At 34.3% G+C, this 19892-nt stretch overlaps 1 protein-coding gene and 1 long non-coding RNA gene across 3 annotated transcripts; both read left to right on the top strand.

The window, feature by feature from the left end:
* Positions 1–9284: 9284 nt before the first annotated feature.
* Positions 9285–12801, top strand: LOC130986596 (probable ubiquitin-conjugating enzyme E2 18). Of its 2 annotated transcripts, none has more exons than XM_057910046.1 (6): positions 9285–9484; positions 9610–9713; positions 9814–9916; positions 10089–10152; positions 12161–12249; positions 12334–12801. In XM_057910046.1, the coding sequence occupies exons 1-6, from the start codon at positions 9455–9457 to the stop codon at positions 12427–12429; spliced, it is 486 nt and encodes a 161-aa protein (XP_057766029.1). In that variant the 5' UTR covers positions 9285–9454; the 3' UTR covers positions 12430–12801. The 2 variants fall into 2 exon arrangements, with proteins under 2 accessions (XP_057766029.1, XP_057766030.1); XM_057910047.1 differs by having other exon boundaries at positions 9312–9484; positions 12344–12801.
* Positions 12802–15983: 3182 nt separating this feature from the next.
* Positions 15984–19190, top strand: LOC130986595 (uncharacterized). Its single transcript, XR_009089320.1, has 2 exons — positions 15984–16293; positions 18996–19190. It is a non-coding gene; the product is annotated as an uncharacterized LOC130986595 (long non-coding RNA).
* Positions 19191–19892: the final 702 nt, after the last annotated feature.

Genomic DNA, 19892 nt, shown 5'->3' with positions numbered 1-19892 from the left:
GCTCAAAGTGGATAACAAAGGATAATTTTTTCAAGGACAGTGTTTGGGATAATAATGTGGCTAGCAAAAGATGGCCTAAAATCATCTCCTAATCCTGGGCACAACAGCAACCTCGACACAGAAACCATGGCAAGTTCTAGAAGATCACCACATGCAATGACAAAACTCACAACAAAGAATAAACTGTGTATGATAAACAGATATAGCTCAAAATCTCACAGGTTTATTCAACGTCTAAAAGTTAAGGTCAAAATCACTCTAAAATTATGCAAATTAGTTTCAATATGCTCAAATCATCAAAGAAAATCAAATTCCAATTTTTTTTTTCACAGAAATCATCATTGGCATCTCACCAGAAATCTAATGGAGCAATAATCATCTCAAAAACAAAACAAACACACACCACAAACCAAGCAGGATAAAATAATAAAGCTAACAAAAAGATAAAAGTGATACACATATCTACTCTCACCCCCCTCCCCCAAACTTATTACAGAACATAAGTTCGAAAATAAGTTTGGAGGGATGATGATATGTGTGTCACTACTCACAGAAAAAGCATGCTCCATGGTGATGGTATGAACAAGGCGCGAGTTCCCGCATCTTCCAAGCTCAACACTGCACTATAAACCCCAAACAAAACAACGAAACAAAAAGAAACAAAACAAAACTAAAACAACGAAAAAAACAAAACAAAGAAAAACAGTTGGGTTACCTCCCAACAAGTGCTTAATTTAACGTCTAGAGGTCGACGATACCTCAAAAACTCATGGAGGTCGGAAACAACACTCTAACCATTGGAATGCTTTTCTACTCTTGGGTGCCTTCTCCACCAAAACACTTCTCTTGGCTCGAACATCCTCCACAAGCATTGCCCCCTTCTCATTCTTGTTCCGAAAAATTCGGAATTTCACTTTCTTCTTCTTAGGGGTATGGATTTTCAAAGACCCCCCATCATGCTCCAAAAACAAACACATCTCAAAGGTCAGAACTTCTTTTGGCTTTGGAGTTTTTTTCTTGGCTTCATACTTGGGCAGCTCATTCTTCTCAACCTCTTCATCCTCCAAATTTGCTAGAAAACTGTCAGCCAAATTAATCACTTCATTCTGGGGAACTTCCTTTGGTGGAGGTTTCTTGAAAATCACAGTTTCCCCATAGGCTCCCAATGTCATCGTCCCCCTTTGCATATCTAGCTTTGCTCCACATGTGGCAAGGAAAGGTCTCCCTAACAGCAAAGGCATCTTTGGATCCTCCGGAATATCCAACACTACAAAGTCGACTGGGAAGAAAAAATCACTCACCTTCACAAGCACATCTTCCGCAACTCCTAGAGGTTTAGAGCAAGACTTATCAATAAGCTGAATTGTCTTGTTGGTTGGCTTCAAATCCCCCAGCTGCAACTTCCTATAAACTTTGAGAGGCATGACATTTATGTTTGCTCCGGTGTCACACATGACTTTCTCAAACAATGACTTTCCAATCTTCACAGGAATATTAAAGCTGCCCGGATCTTCTCTCTTTGGAGGCAACTGATACTCCTTCACTGCAAGCACCTCCTCAAATTCATTGAATGCACTCTTCTTTTCCATCACAACCTTCACAATTTGCACCTCATTTGGCTTGTTTCTCAAGATCTCCACGGAAGGAATATTCACAGCCAGCTTCTTAAATGTCTCCAAAAATTTGGAGCTTTGCTCATCTAATCTTGGCCTCGGGAATGGAAGAGGAGGAGAAACAGAAATACCTTCATCCTCAACTAAATTATCAACCACCCGGATGGAATGACATTGCTGATTTTGCTGAGGCTGTTGATGTTGGATCTTTGGATTGAACTGGGTGTTGCTAGGAAATTGGCCTGGCTTGTGCTGTGCAGCTGCTTGGTTGGCCATCTGACCAACTTGAGTCTCCAAAATCTGTACTTGCTTGGACAGTGCTGAAAAATTATTCCCAATATTTACCACCTGAGACTCCAAATTAGTCATCCTTGAACTAACAGTTGTCTCCATCCCAGTCATCTTCATTAACATCTGCTGCATCATATCCTCCATTGATACCTTCTTCGGCTCATTTATAACTCCTCTACTAGACACAGAAAATCCAGGTGGAGGCTGCAAAGCATTGTTTGGATTACCGTAAGAAAGGTTAGGATGCGGGCGCGCTCCTGGCTGAAACTGCTGCTGACCCTGCTGAAATTGTTGATTTCTGCCATACATTCCTGGCTGTCCTCGCTGGAAATTCCCATAATTTCTGCCATTCACATAATTGACATCTTCCATAACTGACGGATCTATCACAGCTTGCTCATGACGTCCAACATTCAACTCACCAATTTTTGTAGTCAGCTCTGCCAGCTGTGTAGCCATCGCTGCCTGTTGAGTAACCATTGCTGCCATAGGATCAGAACTTGACGCAGCTGCAACCTTCTTCAATTGTACTCGCTCAGATGGCCATTGGTAGCTTGTAGAAGCCATGCTATCAATAATGCTCCATGCTTCGGAACTGCTTTTCTGCAATAGAGAGCCACCTGCAGCTGTATCCATGTGCATCCTTGTACGCTCCCCGCAGGCATTGTAGAACATGATCACGAGCGTGCCTTCATCAAATCCATGGCTTGGGCACTTTCTGAGCAGCTCACGAAATCTTTCCCAGGCATCATGAATGGTCTCATCTCCTAGCTGGGAATAGGGGTGAGCAGAAACCGAACCGATAGTCAAAACCGAACCGAACCGAATCGTATTGGTGCGGTTTGGTGCCAATTCTATTGGTGGTCGGTTCGGTTCGGTTCCAAAATTCAAAAACCGAAAAAATTCGGTTCGGTTTCGGTTCTGAAGTTTTGGTTCGGTTTTGCACCGAACCGAACCGACTAATATTAATATTTTATTAAATATTTATATTTTATAATATATTTAATTTTAGTTTTAAGTTTTAACCTAGACTAAGAAACCCTAAGACTTGTTTATGTTGCTATTTGTTAAACTTTGACATTAGAATTTGTGTTTTTTGTGATGTTGGTATTATCATTGGGGATTTGACATTTGAAATTTGTGCATTTTTTACCATTTTTAATAGGTAATTTCGAAAAAAAGCAAAAAAAAAACTGCACATTTCGGTTCGGTGAACCGAACCGAAACCGACGGTTTTACCGGTTCGGTTTTGGTTCGGTTCCGAGTCCCCTATTGGTGCGGTTCGGTTTCAATTTTCACCGTCGGTTCGGTTTTCGGTTTTGAGTTTTTGGTTCGGTTTTGCACCGAACCGAACCGATGCTCACCCCTAGCTGGGAAAAGTGAGAAATCTCCGCAATGATTTTCTGAGCTTTAGAAGCAGGAAAGTATTTTGCCAGGAAAGCTCTACACAAATCCTCCCATCCAGTAATAGCACCTCTGTCCAAACTCTTGAACCACTCCTTCGCTCTGTCCCTGAGAGAGAATCCAAACATCTTCATTCTGATGGCATCTGGTGGCACTCCATTCTGCTTAATATTGTCGCAGATATCTAGAAACTGAGTAATGTGAGCATGCGGGTTTTCGGAAGCCATTCCACTAAACTGTTCAGCTTGCACCATGTTTATCAATCCCGGCTTCAGCTCGAACGTGGTAGCCTGCACAGTTGGTCCCCATCTGCCTCCTTGAAATTGATCAACCCTAGGCTGATACATGTGATTCAGTGGTGGCTCTGTTGGAGGAGCCCGGTTGCGCTATCTTTCTTCATCTAGTTGCCTCTGAAGGTTTGTCACGACTTGCACAAGAGTTTGAAGGTCCATGTTATTCTCTGCCATTGCTTGCTTTTTCTTTTCGCGGTTGTCTCTTTTGTACTGTTTTTCGATTTCCAAGTTCAAAGGTACTAGATGTTCCTTTCCTTTGGATCTCGTGATCATGCACGCCTGAGACAACAAACAAAAACAGAAATTTAAAAACTAAAAAAAAATAAAATTAAAACTTATAACGCCTGAAATAATGCTTAAGTCTAATCAGAAATATTAAAGTTAATTCTAAATAGTCCCCGGCAACGGCGCCAAAAAGTTGATCACTAAATTATTAGCAACAAATTACCGCAACTAACACGGTGCAATTGCAGCACAAAATCAGTAATCGAGTATCGTATCCACAGAGACTATTATAACGAATTACTCTAAGTAATCCTAATTAAACTATAGTAATATTCAGGCAACGAAAGGTAGAGATTGGTTGACGTAAATTAAAACGCAAATAGAAACTAATAAAAATACGTAGATAAATTCAAATATGGAAAACTCTGACCCTAGGGATGTATTTTCACCAATCAACTACATGCATTCAACCTATTGATTCAATTACCAATTTTAATCCAACCCTGATGAAAGATCACTATATTATCCACAAGCGTCTCTAACGACCACCTATGAACGTAGATTAATTAATCCCTTTTCACATTCAAGACTCCAAGGAATAAATTAACTCCCAATAGCACATAAAGAATAGCTTCCTATAGCTTCACCTATCGCATTCAAGACTCAAGGCTAACACTATATCATGCATTCCTGAATCAGCTAAACAATTATCGCATTCAAGACTCAAACTGAACAGCTAAACATGTAAATCATTGATCAGATAATTCACAAGAGATTAAGCACCAGGAATCATGAATCATAAGTTGGAAGGCAAATTGATATCAATAAATCAAAAACACATAATTAATTAGCTATGTACAAACCCTAGGTTCAGATTAAAAGACTAGCCAGACATAATAAAATCAAACATAAACATAATTAAATTGAACGCAATTGTAAAAACGAATTGTATAAAAACCGAATTGAAACGATTGTAGCGACTTGAATCTTCAATCTTGATCCAAGCCTTGAAAACTGGAAAGCTAAAAAGTTCTAAAGCTATAAAACTGAAATATGAAAGTTGGGAACTGAAAAACTAAAGCTGGGAACCCTGAATAGGTACAAGGAAGACCTATATATAGTGTCAGGGTAAAACTACAGAGTTTGAGCTCGAAAAGGACTTTAAAAACGAAATAAAACGTAAAAAGGCGGGCTGACGGCGATCGCACGACAGGCACCCGGCGGTCGCCGGATTCTTCACGTTTTTCCTTCATTACGCGGCGGGCGCCGCCTGATCGCCAGCCACGCCGATTTCTCGGCGGGCTGCGCGGCGGTCGCCGGCTGGGTCGCCGGCTGCTGCACAATTTTCATTCTTCAGGCGGCGGTCGCCGCCCGGTCGCCGCGGGGTCGCCGCCGTTTCGCTGCTGCGCGCGACTTTCATGTTTTGGTCATAACTTTCTCGTCCGAACTCCGATTTATGATCCGTTTACGCTCACGAACTCGTATCGAGACAATCTACAACTTCTATTTCAGATAAGTTTTCCAAATTCGAACTCAATAAACCTGAAATTTCCTTGAAAGTTCGAATAAGAATCATGTTTCAAAAGATAAAGCAAATTAAGCATAAAACAATCATCCAACACTCAGTTTCCTATAAAATAACATCATATGAACACTAAAAACCATGGAAACATGAGTGTTATCAGTACGATTCGTGAATGATACGTCTGTTATATTTATATATATTTTATTATATGTGACCAATCAAATTGAAAAAAGAAAAGAACATTCACAAATTAAATATTGCATTGCAAATATAAGTTAAAGTAAAAGTTTGAATAATGAAGTTCTTCAAATATTGCAAAAGAGCCCAAAAATAATGAAAAAAATCGCATTGCAAATATAAGTAAAGTAAAAATTTCAATAAATTGCATGTAAAAGTTTCAAATTGCATGTAAATATAAATAAAAAATTACAAAAAAGCCCAAAAAATAATTGAAAAAATTGCAAAAAACTTAAAAAATAATTGAAAAAATTGGAAAATAGCCCAAAATGCACCCTAAACGCACCCTATTCGTGGGTGCGCGAATCGGATTCGCGAATCCCTTTTTTTTTTGAGGGGATTCGCCACCTGGCGAATCCCACGCGAATCGCACCCGCACTCTACGCGTATCCGATACTGCACTGTGCTATTTTTTGAAGAATCCGTGCATCATAGGTGACATGTGATTAATTGAGGGCGTGATACAAAAAAAAAGGTAAATATCATAAAAACCCCTGAAGTATACTCGTTTTATCAAAAATACCCTGAAACTTTCAAAATGTTCTCTAAACCCTCAAACGATCAGGTTTTTATCAAATATATTCAGCATCTATTTTTCGGTCACCAAAAATGTGATGTGGCTCGCCGGATGCCACAATATAATTTATATTGTATTTTTTTAAAGTTCAATGGCAAAAACGACGTCGTTTCGTACCATATCATTTAAAAAAAATCCACTCTGAAATTTAAAATTCACTCCTATCGTGTTTGAAATTCACGCTAATCACCTATAATTAGGGATAAACACGATAGAATATGGTACGAAACAAAGTCATTTTTTCCGTGTCATTTTAAAAAAATAGAATATAAATTACATTGTGACATCTGGCGAGCCATATCACGTTTTTGGTAATCGAAAAATAGATGCAGGATATATTTGATAAAAACCTGATAGTTTGAGGGTTTATAGAACATTTCAAAAGTTTCAGGGTATTTTTGATAAAGTGAGTATAAACCACCGAGTTTCTTCAGGCTAGGCCTATCGGGTTACGGATTATTCGGGTGTGGGCTAATCGGATTAAAAAGAATTTCAGGTTAGAAATTTTCAACTCTAACCCTAAATATTCGAGTTTCGGGCTAACCCATTGGGCTAGTCAAGCTCAACAATTTATTTTTAAAAATTAGCTAATATATTTATTTTGATAATATTATATTTGCAATAAATAAATACAAGCATAAATATATAACATTTCAACATCGACTTACATAATAACTAATGTGCAAGTATTAAAGATATAAAGATGCAATACTTTTATTAAATAAGTATCGTTTTTTAATTTTTACATCTAAATATTTTATGTTAAGTATTGGATTAAAATACAGAGAAGTGAAATGATGAGTACAACTTTCTAATATTGAATCAAAATACATTTCACAAAAAAATTATAATTTTCATAAGCAAAGTAATGAAGTTAAAAATCAAATAACGAGAAAATTTTCACATAATCAAGCGAACACATTATTTTCGGGTCAGTCATATAAGGTTTCGGGTTAGTTTCGAGCCGACCCTACGGATGTCGGGCTATTCGGTTACGGGCTAATCGAGTTGTAATTTTTATCGGGTTGAAAATTTTCAACCCTAACCCTCTCGGATTGGCGGGTTAATCGGGTCAGCCCACGGGCTTCGGGCTAGATTGACATCCCTACGTGTAACACGATTAATTTAAAGTATTAAAGCTTGTTCGTTTTAATAAAAGTTAATTATAATTTATAATGCGAATTTTAGAGTCATTTATAAAAATGACTTGAATTTTAAAAAATAATAAAAAATAGTATAAATTTTGAAATCATTCATAAAAATCGCATAAACTTTAAAAAGTACGAAAAATGATATAAACTTTGGAGTCATTTGTAAAATGACCTGAACTTTGAAATCATTTGTAAAATGACCTTAACTTTAAACTATGCAAAAAATAATTTGAATGTTGAAGCTTTGTAAAAAAAGGTCCGCACTTTCATAACTAGAAAAAATGACTTGAATTATGATGACGTATAAAGCCCAAAATTGATATGAAAATTATGTGAAAATTCTAAGTTCATTTGGTGTATTTCCAAAATACAAACAAAATTTAAGAATTATTTTTTACTATCAACCATAACTTGGCTTAAACAATTTTATTTTTTCTCGCAAAAAAATTGTATTGTCATGCTCATGATAATACAATGAATAATTTATGAAATACTAGCTGATTTTCCTTGTTGAGGAATGTCTTCAATTCAACTCAAAAAAAAAAAAAATCACTGTTTGTGCATAATTAGAATTTTATGAGCCCGAAGTTTAAAAAGTTGTGTTGTCAAGAGTATTTTGCATGAGAGTAGGATTCATGTGAGAAGAAAATTATTATATTTTGTTAGGAATATTCCAAGTGAATTTAAAATCAACATAATTTTTACATCAACTTCAAGTTTTTCACGTTGTCATAGTTCGAGTTCGAAAGTGTAAGACCATGTCATTTTTATAACTTTTGTAAAAGTTTAGGCTAATTTTTTATTTAGTAAAGTTCGTATCATTTTCACAAATAACTTCAAAGTTCACGTCATTTTTTGTACTTCTTAGAATTCATGCCATTTTCACAAATGACTTCAAAATTTAGATTTTTTTTTTGTATATTTTAAGGTTTGAGTATTTTTTACAAATAACTCCAAATTTTGTGACATAAACTAGAATTAACCCTTTCAATAATGCGTTGATTACTTCTTTTACCTTAATTAGCCTCAATATTGTTAATTATCATCTTTGGAAGTATGCATGTTTGAAGTGATTTTTTTTTAGGCGATGTATGTGAAGTGAAATTAAGTACTACTAGTATTTTACAAATGACAATGAGAGAAGAATTGGGATCAATTTTGGTTGTATGGCATGTAGATATTTAATTGATGCTATTTTAGGTTGTGTGAGTTAGGTGTCGGCACGCCGATTATGTTAAACTTATTGACTTGATCTCACTTAAAATCTTTTTTATGCTCAAATTAGAATTAGATCTAAATTATTCGAAATATTTAGTGAATGGTCGAAGAAGAAGTAGACTTAGGTGACCCTATCATATTGCATGATCCGATTACTCGCATTCAACATGAAATATGCTTACTTCTCGCAAACAGAAGTTGGAATTCTCAATTTATTCCGCCTTTTCCTACTAAAAATATTCTTAAGGTATTTTAGATTTGTCCAATAAAATATATTATCTATTCTTAATTAATAATATAATAATAGATTCTCGAACTATAATTAATTAAGTTTGATTTTCTATAATCACGTGATGATATATTTCTAATATGACGTAAAAATTTGAAGACTCGATTTAATCAAATGAAAAGTTGTAAGTTCTATAGTAATTTATTATCAAGTTCAAAGAATTAACAAAAAATTCGTAACTTAAAAAGCAAAGTATTATTCTCTTAGTCATATTATAACCAATCAATTCAAATATATATTATGAAAATGAAGAATCAGTGGAATTGGAGCATAATCCACTCGTTGGGTGCGATACACATCACTCTACAAAATCTAAAGTGGAAGAAGGCACAAGATTGTGTTCCACGTGTACAGCTGAGGGGTCACATGATTCTCTTGTCACATGACACGGGTCACGTGCGATAAACAATTACGAGCCACACATGTGTGGATTAGATCACACGTTTTCGATTATAAGAAAAAGAAAATCTAAATTTATCCCAAGTGCAACTTAAACACAAAGCTTTTCAATATTATTATTATAATTATTATTTCTTGCACACAGACAAAAGGCCTAATTAATCTGCACACAAAACTTAAAAAACGCATCGTTTTAGCTCTCTTCCTCTCACAATTCTCTCACTCTGACGAGATGACCTCCGCTTCCGCTTCCTCACGCAAGGTCATTGTATTCAGATTTATGTGTGTTCATAGCATTGATTTCTTATTCTTCTTTCTTTTCAATTTTGGAAAAATATTGTTGTATTGAATTATTTCATTTCGGGGACTGATATTTCGGGGGAGAAGGCATTGAGCAAGATCGCGTGCAACCGGTTGCAGAAGGAGCTTGTAGAGTGGCAAGTGAATCCACCAGCCGGTTTCAAGCATAAAGCTACTGATAATCTCAAGAGGTTTTTTTTTTTTGCTGAATTTATATCTATTTTGCTTATGATTAATAAATTTGAAATCAGATGTTTTTGGCATTGTCTGATTGTGTTTTGGCATGATTAGATGGGTAATTGAAGTCAACGGGGCGTCGGGCACGCTCTATGCCGGTGAAATGTACCAACTTCAAGTTGATTTTCCGGAGCATTACCCCATGGAAGCGCCACAGGTATGTTTTGGATGGACTCAGTTTTTCATTGTCTTTGAGTTTTGTGTGTGATTGCTGGGTACACTGTCGCGAAAATTGGAAATTTTTGCATGTCGCAGAGTGTGATTGAAGGAGTTCTTCTTCTAGAGTTTGGCTGTATCTAGTGAATTGATTTTTCTTGTATCTTCGGCAGGTTATATTTGTGCCTCCGGCTCCTATGCATCCTCACATTTATAGTAACGGGCATATATGTTTAGGTTTGTATCCTATGCAGTTCTTCCTCCTCTCTCTCACTCTCTGCTAAATTATACTTGATATCTTGTTAATTCTTTATTCTTGGATTTTTTTTTCTTGGTTGATTACTGTTTTGGTTTTGAGTGGTGTGATCTTTGTCTTTGAATGATAGACACTAGTGTGTTGAAATACTACACGAGTTGATTTAAAGTAGCATTTCGACTTCCGGTTCTAACCAGTAAAAATCAAAACTCTTGTTATTTTCGTCTTTGGAAGTGTTTTTGGAGAAAACTGAATTTGGCACTGCAACATGGTTAGTTGCTTAATTTGCTATTGGCAGCTTTGGTACAAAGCCTGATACAATACTTTCTTTACAAGCACTTGTATTTGTTGTGAATAGATTAATTTAGAAAGACTATTTAATGAACTGTCAGTGTCAACTTATATCTGCTAGGACATTTAAACTTTTTGAACCGGATTATTGTATATTGTAGTGGTCTTGAGCATGTTCTGTTTCTTTTTCATTGTACTTTTATGTTATAAGCATTATCAAGGTTGAATTTTTTTACATTGCATATAAATTGTAAAAGATATGTTTATATGTTCATATAAATTAAGCATTTCTAAGAAAAGTCTATGTACCATTTTCTGGTATTTTTCTTTATAAATGCAAAGTATTTGGGTTTGAAAATGAGTAGAAAGCTAAAGATGTACATGAAAAGATATCTAGAGGTGTGTATTTTCAAGCAGATTTTGAAACCAAACTTAGTTTATTTATGATGAAAAATGATTTAACAAAATATGCTTTTTCATATGGGAACATAAATCTCAAATAATAAAGAAATTCATTAGAGTTGGTTGATGGATGAGATCAATTTTCTGTTCATTTATGTCTAGCACGCACTATGATAGCGTGTGTACAATTCTTTTACTTTGGGGAGAGGGTCTATTACTAGATTCTTAATGGAAAAAAACAAGACACTTCTCTGTTGCCAAGCCTGTGTAAGACCTCAAAGGCCTTCCAATTTTTTTGCATTAATAAGGTGAAGATAGTCTTTTATGCACATGGTAAATGTAAACCTGCATGGGTAATCTAGATGCTACGTATTGATGTTGTGCATGCAAAAGAGTGGACTAGTGATGAAAAAGAAATATGTTTCGAAACCAGTGAGATTTTGCACCATGTCAAGGACTGAAGTTCATTGTTGTTTGCACCCTTTGTGTTGGATGTGTCATTCAGTATGGTGTTTGGCCAGGAAAACCTTAAAGCATATTTTGCTTTGTGTCTTGTAGAAATGTCACTTATGACATCTCTGAGACCATAGAAAAAAAAAAAATTAGGGTACGACACCCGAATAATCATTGAGGTTTTCAGTAAAGATTGGACCTATACTCTAGCATGATGTTACTACAGTTGAGGTCAGTGATTAATCTGATGTTAGATATGTTTTTATGTCAATGAATGACCATGGAACTTCTGACCCATCATCATTGGCATGACCCTGAACATTGAACTATACTAAAAGGTTCCAATTTTTGTATTGTATGTCAAGATTTTGATCAACTCTATACTAGCTTATTGAGGTATGTATCTGAAACGAGTGCAACGTGCAATAGTTATAGCAAAGTTTAGATTTTGAACTCAGTTTCTCTATCTCTCTCTCTCTTTTCCTCCCCCCCCCCCCCCCCACCCCCACTTGACCAAACCCCCATGGCAAGAACTATATATCTTATCAAATTCCTTTCCACTTACATAAATAGGAGAATTAGTCAGCAAGTAGATATCCAGAATATAATGGAAGCCAAAAGGCATGTCGATTGTTTTTTAACTTTAGCAATAAAGTTATAATATTTGGATTGTTATTGATAGTTATTGTAGATTTCTTAGGCTAACGTTTGTATTTTTGATATCATTACGTTGATCTTTCCAATTTATAGATAAATAACGGAAGCGAAAGCAACGACAAAAAGAAATAGAAAGAATAGGGAACTACTGACTCACTTAACACCTACCTAATTTATGTTTGTCAGATATTCTATACGACTCTTGGTCCCCCGCTATGACTGTAAGTTCGATTTGCATCAGCATTCTATCTATGCTCTCAAGCTCCACGGTGAAGGTTAGTCCAATAGTCAAATGTTGATTAATCTTCGATTCTTGTCTGAAGTGCGCTACTGATCCATCGAAATTTTGTTGGATGTAGCAACGTCCAGCTGACAATGATCGGTATGTTAGGAACTGTAAGAATGGTAGGTCTCCTAAGGAGACGAGATGGTGGTTCCACGACGATAAAGTGTAGTTGAACACAGAGAAAATTGTAACTGAACCTCACTCTAGGTCAAAGGATATTTTCTTCCCTTGAAAAAAATTATGGGAAGACAGAGAAGAAAAACAAAAATAAAATATATTTAAAACAAAACGGTGTTTTATTTGAACTGCTCTGGATGCCTTGTCGCGCATCAAACATTCTGCAGCAGCAGCTAATGTTGTTGATATGCTAGTATATATAGTTGATCATTTTTGTTGTGTTTTCTACAGCCGAAATTGTATTGTAGTAAGTAATATCATCAAAGGCTCTTCAGTGACTAAATGTTACGAGGTTGATGAATAGGTTCAATTGTTACTATCATGAAATTAATGATGAATTATATAGAATTATTTTATACCTTTATTTTTGTGGTAAGCAATGTCGCTTGATCTTTAGACCTGACTCTCAAGAGGCATTAACTTGAAGATTAGTCTAAATAGATCAAAATAATAATAATATAGATTAATGTGATTAACTTGAAGATTAGTATAAATAGATGAAAAAAATAATAATACATATTAATTTGATGAATTGGAATCTTGTAGTCTTTCAACTTCTTAATAAGGTTTCATATTTTTATTGAAAAGAGGTAGGATTAGAGAAATCCTAGAAATATATATAAAGATGATTGTATATATTATCAATTATAAAAGAGCTGGTCTCCTGTGCACTCGGGTGCAAAATGACACTAACACTATTTTATTTTACAAATGACACTATCATGTTATATAAATAACACTGTCACGAAATGACACTAATACCATATTGAAATGACAATATCATGTTATCGAAATCATGGGCGGATTTACTTAGGGGCTACGCTGGGCTCCAGCCCAGTGCAACCCAAATCTTTTTTTTTTCTATATATATGTAATATATTTAGCTTAATCTGTACATAGTTCAATTCATAGCCCAGTCTAGCCTAAAAAAAAGATAATTTTTTTTAACATAATAATAAAAATTAATTTATTTTATTAAAACTAGAATAATTTTTAAAAAATGTATATAGATGTAGTTTTTTATGTGCTTCAAATGTACCTATTATTGAATCAATAAAAAGAGTACAACTATATATTATATTAAGTGATTGATTTCTAATTTTAAGTCCATTAAAATTCTACTTAGACAAAAAAAAATTGTACAGACTGTCCAAAAAAATTTGGCTCGGGGGCTACCGCCCCCGAACCCCAGACAATACCTTCAAGAAATTCATCCCCCTTTATCGACAAATTCTAGATCCGCCCCTGATCGAAATGACATTGTACACTCGGGTGCACCGTGCACCCGGGTGCACAGGAGAATTTGTGATTATAATAAGTAAACCTCTTTTATTATAGAAAGTCTATTTTTTGTGAATTATTCAGAATTTGGATTTTGGACTAATCAAAATATGAGTTTGATGTTGTTTGATCATCTAGAAAATATAAGATTATTAATATAGTACTCTCTCTGTTCCATTGATCTTGTCCTATTTTTCTTTTTCGGTTGTCTCATTGATCTTGTCATGTTTCTATATTTGATAATAATTTTACACTACAAATAATATGACCCCACACATTTACACATTTTTACTACAAATTATACTCTTCTTAATAATTGTGCCCAAAGAAAATGGAACAAGCCTAATGAAACAGATGAAGTATTATTTATTTTGATACTTTTATTAGTAATAAGTAATTTAAATTTCCTCCAAAAGAAAAAATTATGTTAAAGATATAATCAAAATTATTTATTTTAGATAAAAAGGTATTTTTTTTTATACAATTTAGATCTAATATCAACCTTGAAGAGTCAACTCTCTCTAATGTCACCCGCGACAGCTGAGCTCTGACAGCTCAACTATGCCTACACTTGGCAGCTCAGCTCTGGTTCATACTTGATAGCCCAGCTCCAAAACAAAGATTATTGTATTGAGGCTTAGGTCCATTTGCCTTAATGAATCAGCCTTTAAAGCTAGAGTTTCTTTGTAAACTATAAATATATAGGACTTTCACTTGTAAACTTAGGGGGATTCTATTTTCTTAGCACAACTTGTAAATGTAATATCTCATCAATAGTGAACTTTTCCAACGACCTCCCGTTGATGTAGATCATTACGATCGAACCACGTAAAAATCTTAGCGTTCTTTATCGTTTTTATTTAAGGTGTTGATACTTGTTTCATCATACACTATATTACAAATAATGCCTTAAAAAATTTGATTGAAAACTATATGGTAGATGTGCCTAAGAAAATATAGTAATCTTTAATATGTTGAATCTGAACCAAAATGCCTTACAAAGTTAACCGTTAAGCTACTATGCAATAAATTAACGAACATAAAAATAGTAACATTATACACTACCTAATAATCTTTTCAATTTAATTTACTGCTGCAATCTACTCATACCAAGAGGTATCCATATATACTTGATTCCCAAAGGTGTAAATTTCATTGGTTTTTCTAGGCGATGAGGAGTAATATATGCAGAGCAGATGAATGGACTTGGATAGAGGTATCGTTCGGGTCAAAGGAATGGGCTCGGTCAAAGGAATCGCTGAAATCAGAGGAATGCTCTACCCACAAGATAGTCAACGGTAAAAATGACCACTTTACCCGGGAAGCGCTAGAGCAGAGGAATCACCCGCACGCAGAGGAATCCAGAGCTTCCCAATACTTACGTTTCTCTGTCGCTGAGCAGAGGAATGGGCGAAGGAAGGCGAAATTACCATTGTACCCCTGACCACGCAGGGAACATGACTCCCAAGCTGAAGTTACTATTTTGCCCCTAAAGTGTACTCTATAAATAGCCATGCACCTGTATCATGTATTTTCACGCGCTTTCTCTCAATACAACAATAAATTCCTTTCTTCTCAGCAATTCAACTCTACTCTCTCGATTTTCACGTTCAACACTAGGTAAAACTTATAATCTCATCATCATTCACCGGTTAAAACACTACCCACTCAATCACGATTCACCATTAGGTATCCAACTATTAGTTGTTTAGTACACAACTTAAATATACATTACAAACTGGTCATGATTTAGGCATTTTGTCGAACAATTGGTGAGCAATAGCTGTGACAGCCCTAAACCAAATCATTTATCTAAACTTATTTATTTTAAATTAAATTTAGATTTCAATTATTTTTAAGCATTTAAATTGTGAAGTCATTGAAAATTTTACTATATCAAGCTCATGAATTGTCCCCTAGTTAGTTGTAAGATTTTGAATTATAGATTTTATATATAAATATAGAAACTTTTATTTTCAAAGGATTATTAATTTAAATTGGGCCTAAATAAAATTATTTGCAGTGTAATATATATAGGGTCATACTTTTTATTTTCTTTTGTTAACGGGTCAAAATTTTATTATTTGAAAGCCCATTTAGTAGAAGCCCGATTATTATCTTTTATCACAAGAAGTTGACTTGAAATTTTAAGGAGACTTTTTACGTGTTGTCTTCTACGTCAGCCATCTAATCTGCTCAGCCACGTCTCACAACAGAATTCATCATATATAAATCTCAACCATCAGCCTTCTTTTTTTTTTTTTTATCGAAGCAAAGTCATGTTAGATGTTAGTAATTAATTTTTCATCCACTTCAAGAACCACCTTATCTCTCCATTCACCAAATCCACCTTATATCTCCAATCTCCAATTCGCTCCTAAGAGGGATCGAACCCGGGTCACTTCACTTAAGTGAGGACCCGGTGGCCAGTGGGCTGGCTAAGCCCCCTGGTTTCAACCATCAGCCTTCTAACTCATTTTTCTGAAAATTGTCCTGCAAAGCTTCTCATTTGCTAAAAATTGGTGGTTCAGCCGATTTCTCCTCTCACTTCCTGGTCATTCGTCTACAGCAGTTGGTAATTTTATTCATTTTGTACAATTTCCTTAGTATTTGGTGTTGAGCTTCAATTATCTTCTTATTCTTTTACCTTGTACAGAAACCCAAATAATAAGCCTCTCACAATGACTCTTTGACATAAAAATCTGATCTTCAATACTTTTGTTAAAGAAACCCACATATGCCTAAATGACTAATTTACCAAAACATCTCACCTTTGAAAAGAAATTTGAAACATGGAATTTTAGAAAGAGATTGGAGATGAAAGGGAGGCGGTGGCTGGGCTGTGCTGCTGTCGACGCAGGGGCGGCGACGGCGGTGCAGCTGCTGGCCGAAGGAGAGAGGATGGCGGCTAATCGCCGGAGCAGAGGAGAGGCGGCGGGTCAGGAGAGAGAGGGAGGGGCGAGAAGGTTGAGATAGAGAGGGCAGAAGAGAAGATGGAAAAGAAGTGAGGAAAGAGGGTTACGTGTATTAAGAGAGAGAGAAGTGAGGTTGGACTTTGAATTGAGGGCTTATGGTTTTAATTCATATAGGGGCTCAGATTATTGGACTCAAATTATAAACTTCAAAATCATCACATATATACTCCTATGTCGTATTTTTGCATTTTTATTCATCCTAATTTTCCAAACATTTACATATCTATTCATTCTTATTTGTCTAAGTATTGTTTTTTATGAGAATTCACCAAAATAAAAACCTATATAAAAGGATATATGCTCTTACTCTCCAAATCAAATACCCACATTTAATTGGTGGAGTGATTGAGATTAATACAATTTGAATTTCTTTGTTAATTTAAGTTGATCAAATTTATTTAATTAAATAAAAAAAATGGATTAAACATTGATTTTTTATAAAAAATTACCAATTGAAATACTAAATAAATTGATAGTATGATATAATTTGGATTTAACATCAATTTTCTCAAGCCTTAGACAAGATGATTCTCAGAACATAGTTATGGTCTTATAAACTTCAAACTAGATGATGGTCACGAGTCAGTTTTATTTTTCAAATTCAAAATAGAATAATGCTTGAAACTCAGTTATGGTATTTTAAGCTTCAAATGTGATGATGCACAATAGTTTGTTAGCTTTTTTCAAACTCCATATAAGATAATATTTGAAAGTTAGTTGTGATCTTACACAAGTCAGCCCTGATCTTTCAAGCTCATAATAAAAATGATGGATATTAGAAGTGAGTTATGATATTTAAAGCATCAGGGCCTAGACGGGATAATGTTCAAAAGTTTGACGTTCAAAAATCAGATATCATTTTTCGAGTTCTTAATGATTAAGTGGTCTTATAGAGTTGAGATGAGATGATGCTTAGATGACACATGAGATTTTAAATTAATTATTATCTGTCAATATAGAAAAATTGTAATAGTAACGTCCCAAAAAAATGAGCATGCAAATTAAGAATATGTAGATAAAGTACGAGAGAGATGAAGTAAATGAAGTGAGAGATAGATAGAGTAATGAAAAAGTAAGAGAGAGATAAAGTAAATGAGGAGACAATAGATAAAGTAAAATGTTTTCTTTTTTAGATTGGAACATTATAAATGGGACGCTCAAAAAGAAAATTTGGGATGGAGGGATAACAAAATTTATACTACAAGTATTTTCATTATTCTAGCAAAAAGTTAACATTTAATTGACGAATATAATTGAGATTAATATACTCTTTGTCCCACATCAAATGACTCAATTTCTATTTTGGGTTGTCCCATTTCAAATGAACCAAATCAAATTTAGAAATAAAGTTGGGCATTTAACCCTTCTTTTTTCGTTGTCCCACCACCACTTCACACCTTTATTATATATTTTTTAATTTTCGTGTCCAATTATTTTGGATAATTTAAAGCGGGACGGAAGGAGTAATATGAACTATATAGCAATAGCATCAAGCTAAATTAATTAAAAGATAATTATATTATACAAAAATAATATAAATAATTTAAATCATAATTTAAAATTCAGTCGAATTTCGACGGGTTATATACTAGTTAGAACTTATATGATTAACTAATAAATGGAGTTGGTTGGGTTTTGATTTATTCTTTTTGAACAACTCACGATTTGATTTCAAATTTTAAATTTGATATAGAATCTATAAATTTGGCATTTTTTTTAATTATCAATTGTGTTGATTTTTCATAATAAAATATCTTTAATTACTTATTTATTGGACCAATGATTTAATAATTGTATGATTAAGTTTTAAGTATTAATATATTGTTTTAAGTTTAATTAGGCCTTTATATTTTATTATTTGAATTTATCTGACTAGGTGCGACGCAACTAGGACGTGAACTTTGAAATTAGTTTATCAGTGATAATTATCAAGTTCAAGTTCTAGGTGTGGGATTTATTTTAAATACATGTTGTGGTTAATTCTTGTCCATTTTAATATTATGTGTTTACAATATGTGAGTTAAATTAAATATCGCTAGGGGCCAGCATAATTGGTCTAGGATGTCACAATCCTTGGTATGCCACAATGCGATTTACATGTTAAAGTTAAGGTTGCAACTTGTCGTCAGGGGCCAGCATAATTGGTCCAGGACGGAAAGGTCCTTGGTATACCACCGTGCGACTTACAGTTATGAATGTTAAGATCATATGTGTTACCATTTTATTAACTTGGACAATTATTGCATGATACCCACACTGAGTATACTATGTATGCTCATCCCATTCTTTATAAATATTTCAGGTAATTGAAGTTGGAGATGCAGTGGAGGGTCGAATGGACGCATCAAGTCACATTTTGAAAAATATTGTCTTTTCGGAATTAGTATAGTGTTTAAAATTTTGTGTAGCTTAAGTTTTGCATCTCAAACTATGTTTTCCTATCTAGCTTGACTTATTAAGTTGTGTTTATGCCATGGTTTGAAGCTTTAAAATTCAAGATTTATTTGAGCATTCTATTATTAGTTTATCTATTTTGATTTTATTTTTTTTAAATCGTTTAAAAAAGTGTTTTGAAAGTTTATTTATAAGTGTTTTAAGGTTTATATCATTTCAAGGTTTACATTATTTAAATTATTTTTAAAATATATATGTACACATATATACATATAGACTTTCGCATTAAATATTTATTTAGAAATTTAGAATAACACCTTAATTAGATTAGGGTGTTACAATAGCATATTCATGTTTAAGTCTTTAAAAAAATGAAAAGAAAAATTGTGATATAATGACAATGATAATTGCAACTACAACATCCCAATAAGAAATACTCACTCCGTCCGCCAAAAGTGGACCATTTTTACTATATCGGGCGTCCGCAAAGAGTATACCACTTTCCTTTTATAAAAATGGTCCCATCATCCACTTTAATCTTTTATCCTTACAAATACTCTTTATTTATAAAAAAAACCACCTCAAATTCAATCTCAACCACATATCTCATTAATTTGATCTCAACCACATATCTCATAAAGTGGTGGGACCATTTCTCCACTACATCAAAATTATCACCAATTTTATTAAATCTCGTGCCCAGCCAAAGTGGTCAACTTTTGGCGGACGGAGGGAGTAGTAAACTGATAATCCCCACAACATCCCACCAATAAAATATCATAGTAATCTATCATAAATAATAAAT

The sequence above is a fragment of the Salvia miltiorrhiza genome, chromosome 5 (assembly GCF_028751815.1).
Source record: "Salvia miltiorrhiza cultivar Shanhuang (shh) chromosome 5, IMPLAD_Smil_shh, whole genome shotgun sequence".
Taxonomy (NCBI): Eukaryota; Viridiplantae; Streptophyta; class Magnoliopsida; order Lamiales; family Lamiaceae; genus Salvia; species Salvia miltiorrhiza.
Note: the sequence above shows the minus strand (reverse complement) of the source record. Positions and strands in the feature narration are given on the sequence as shown.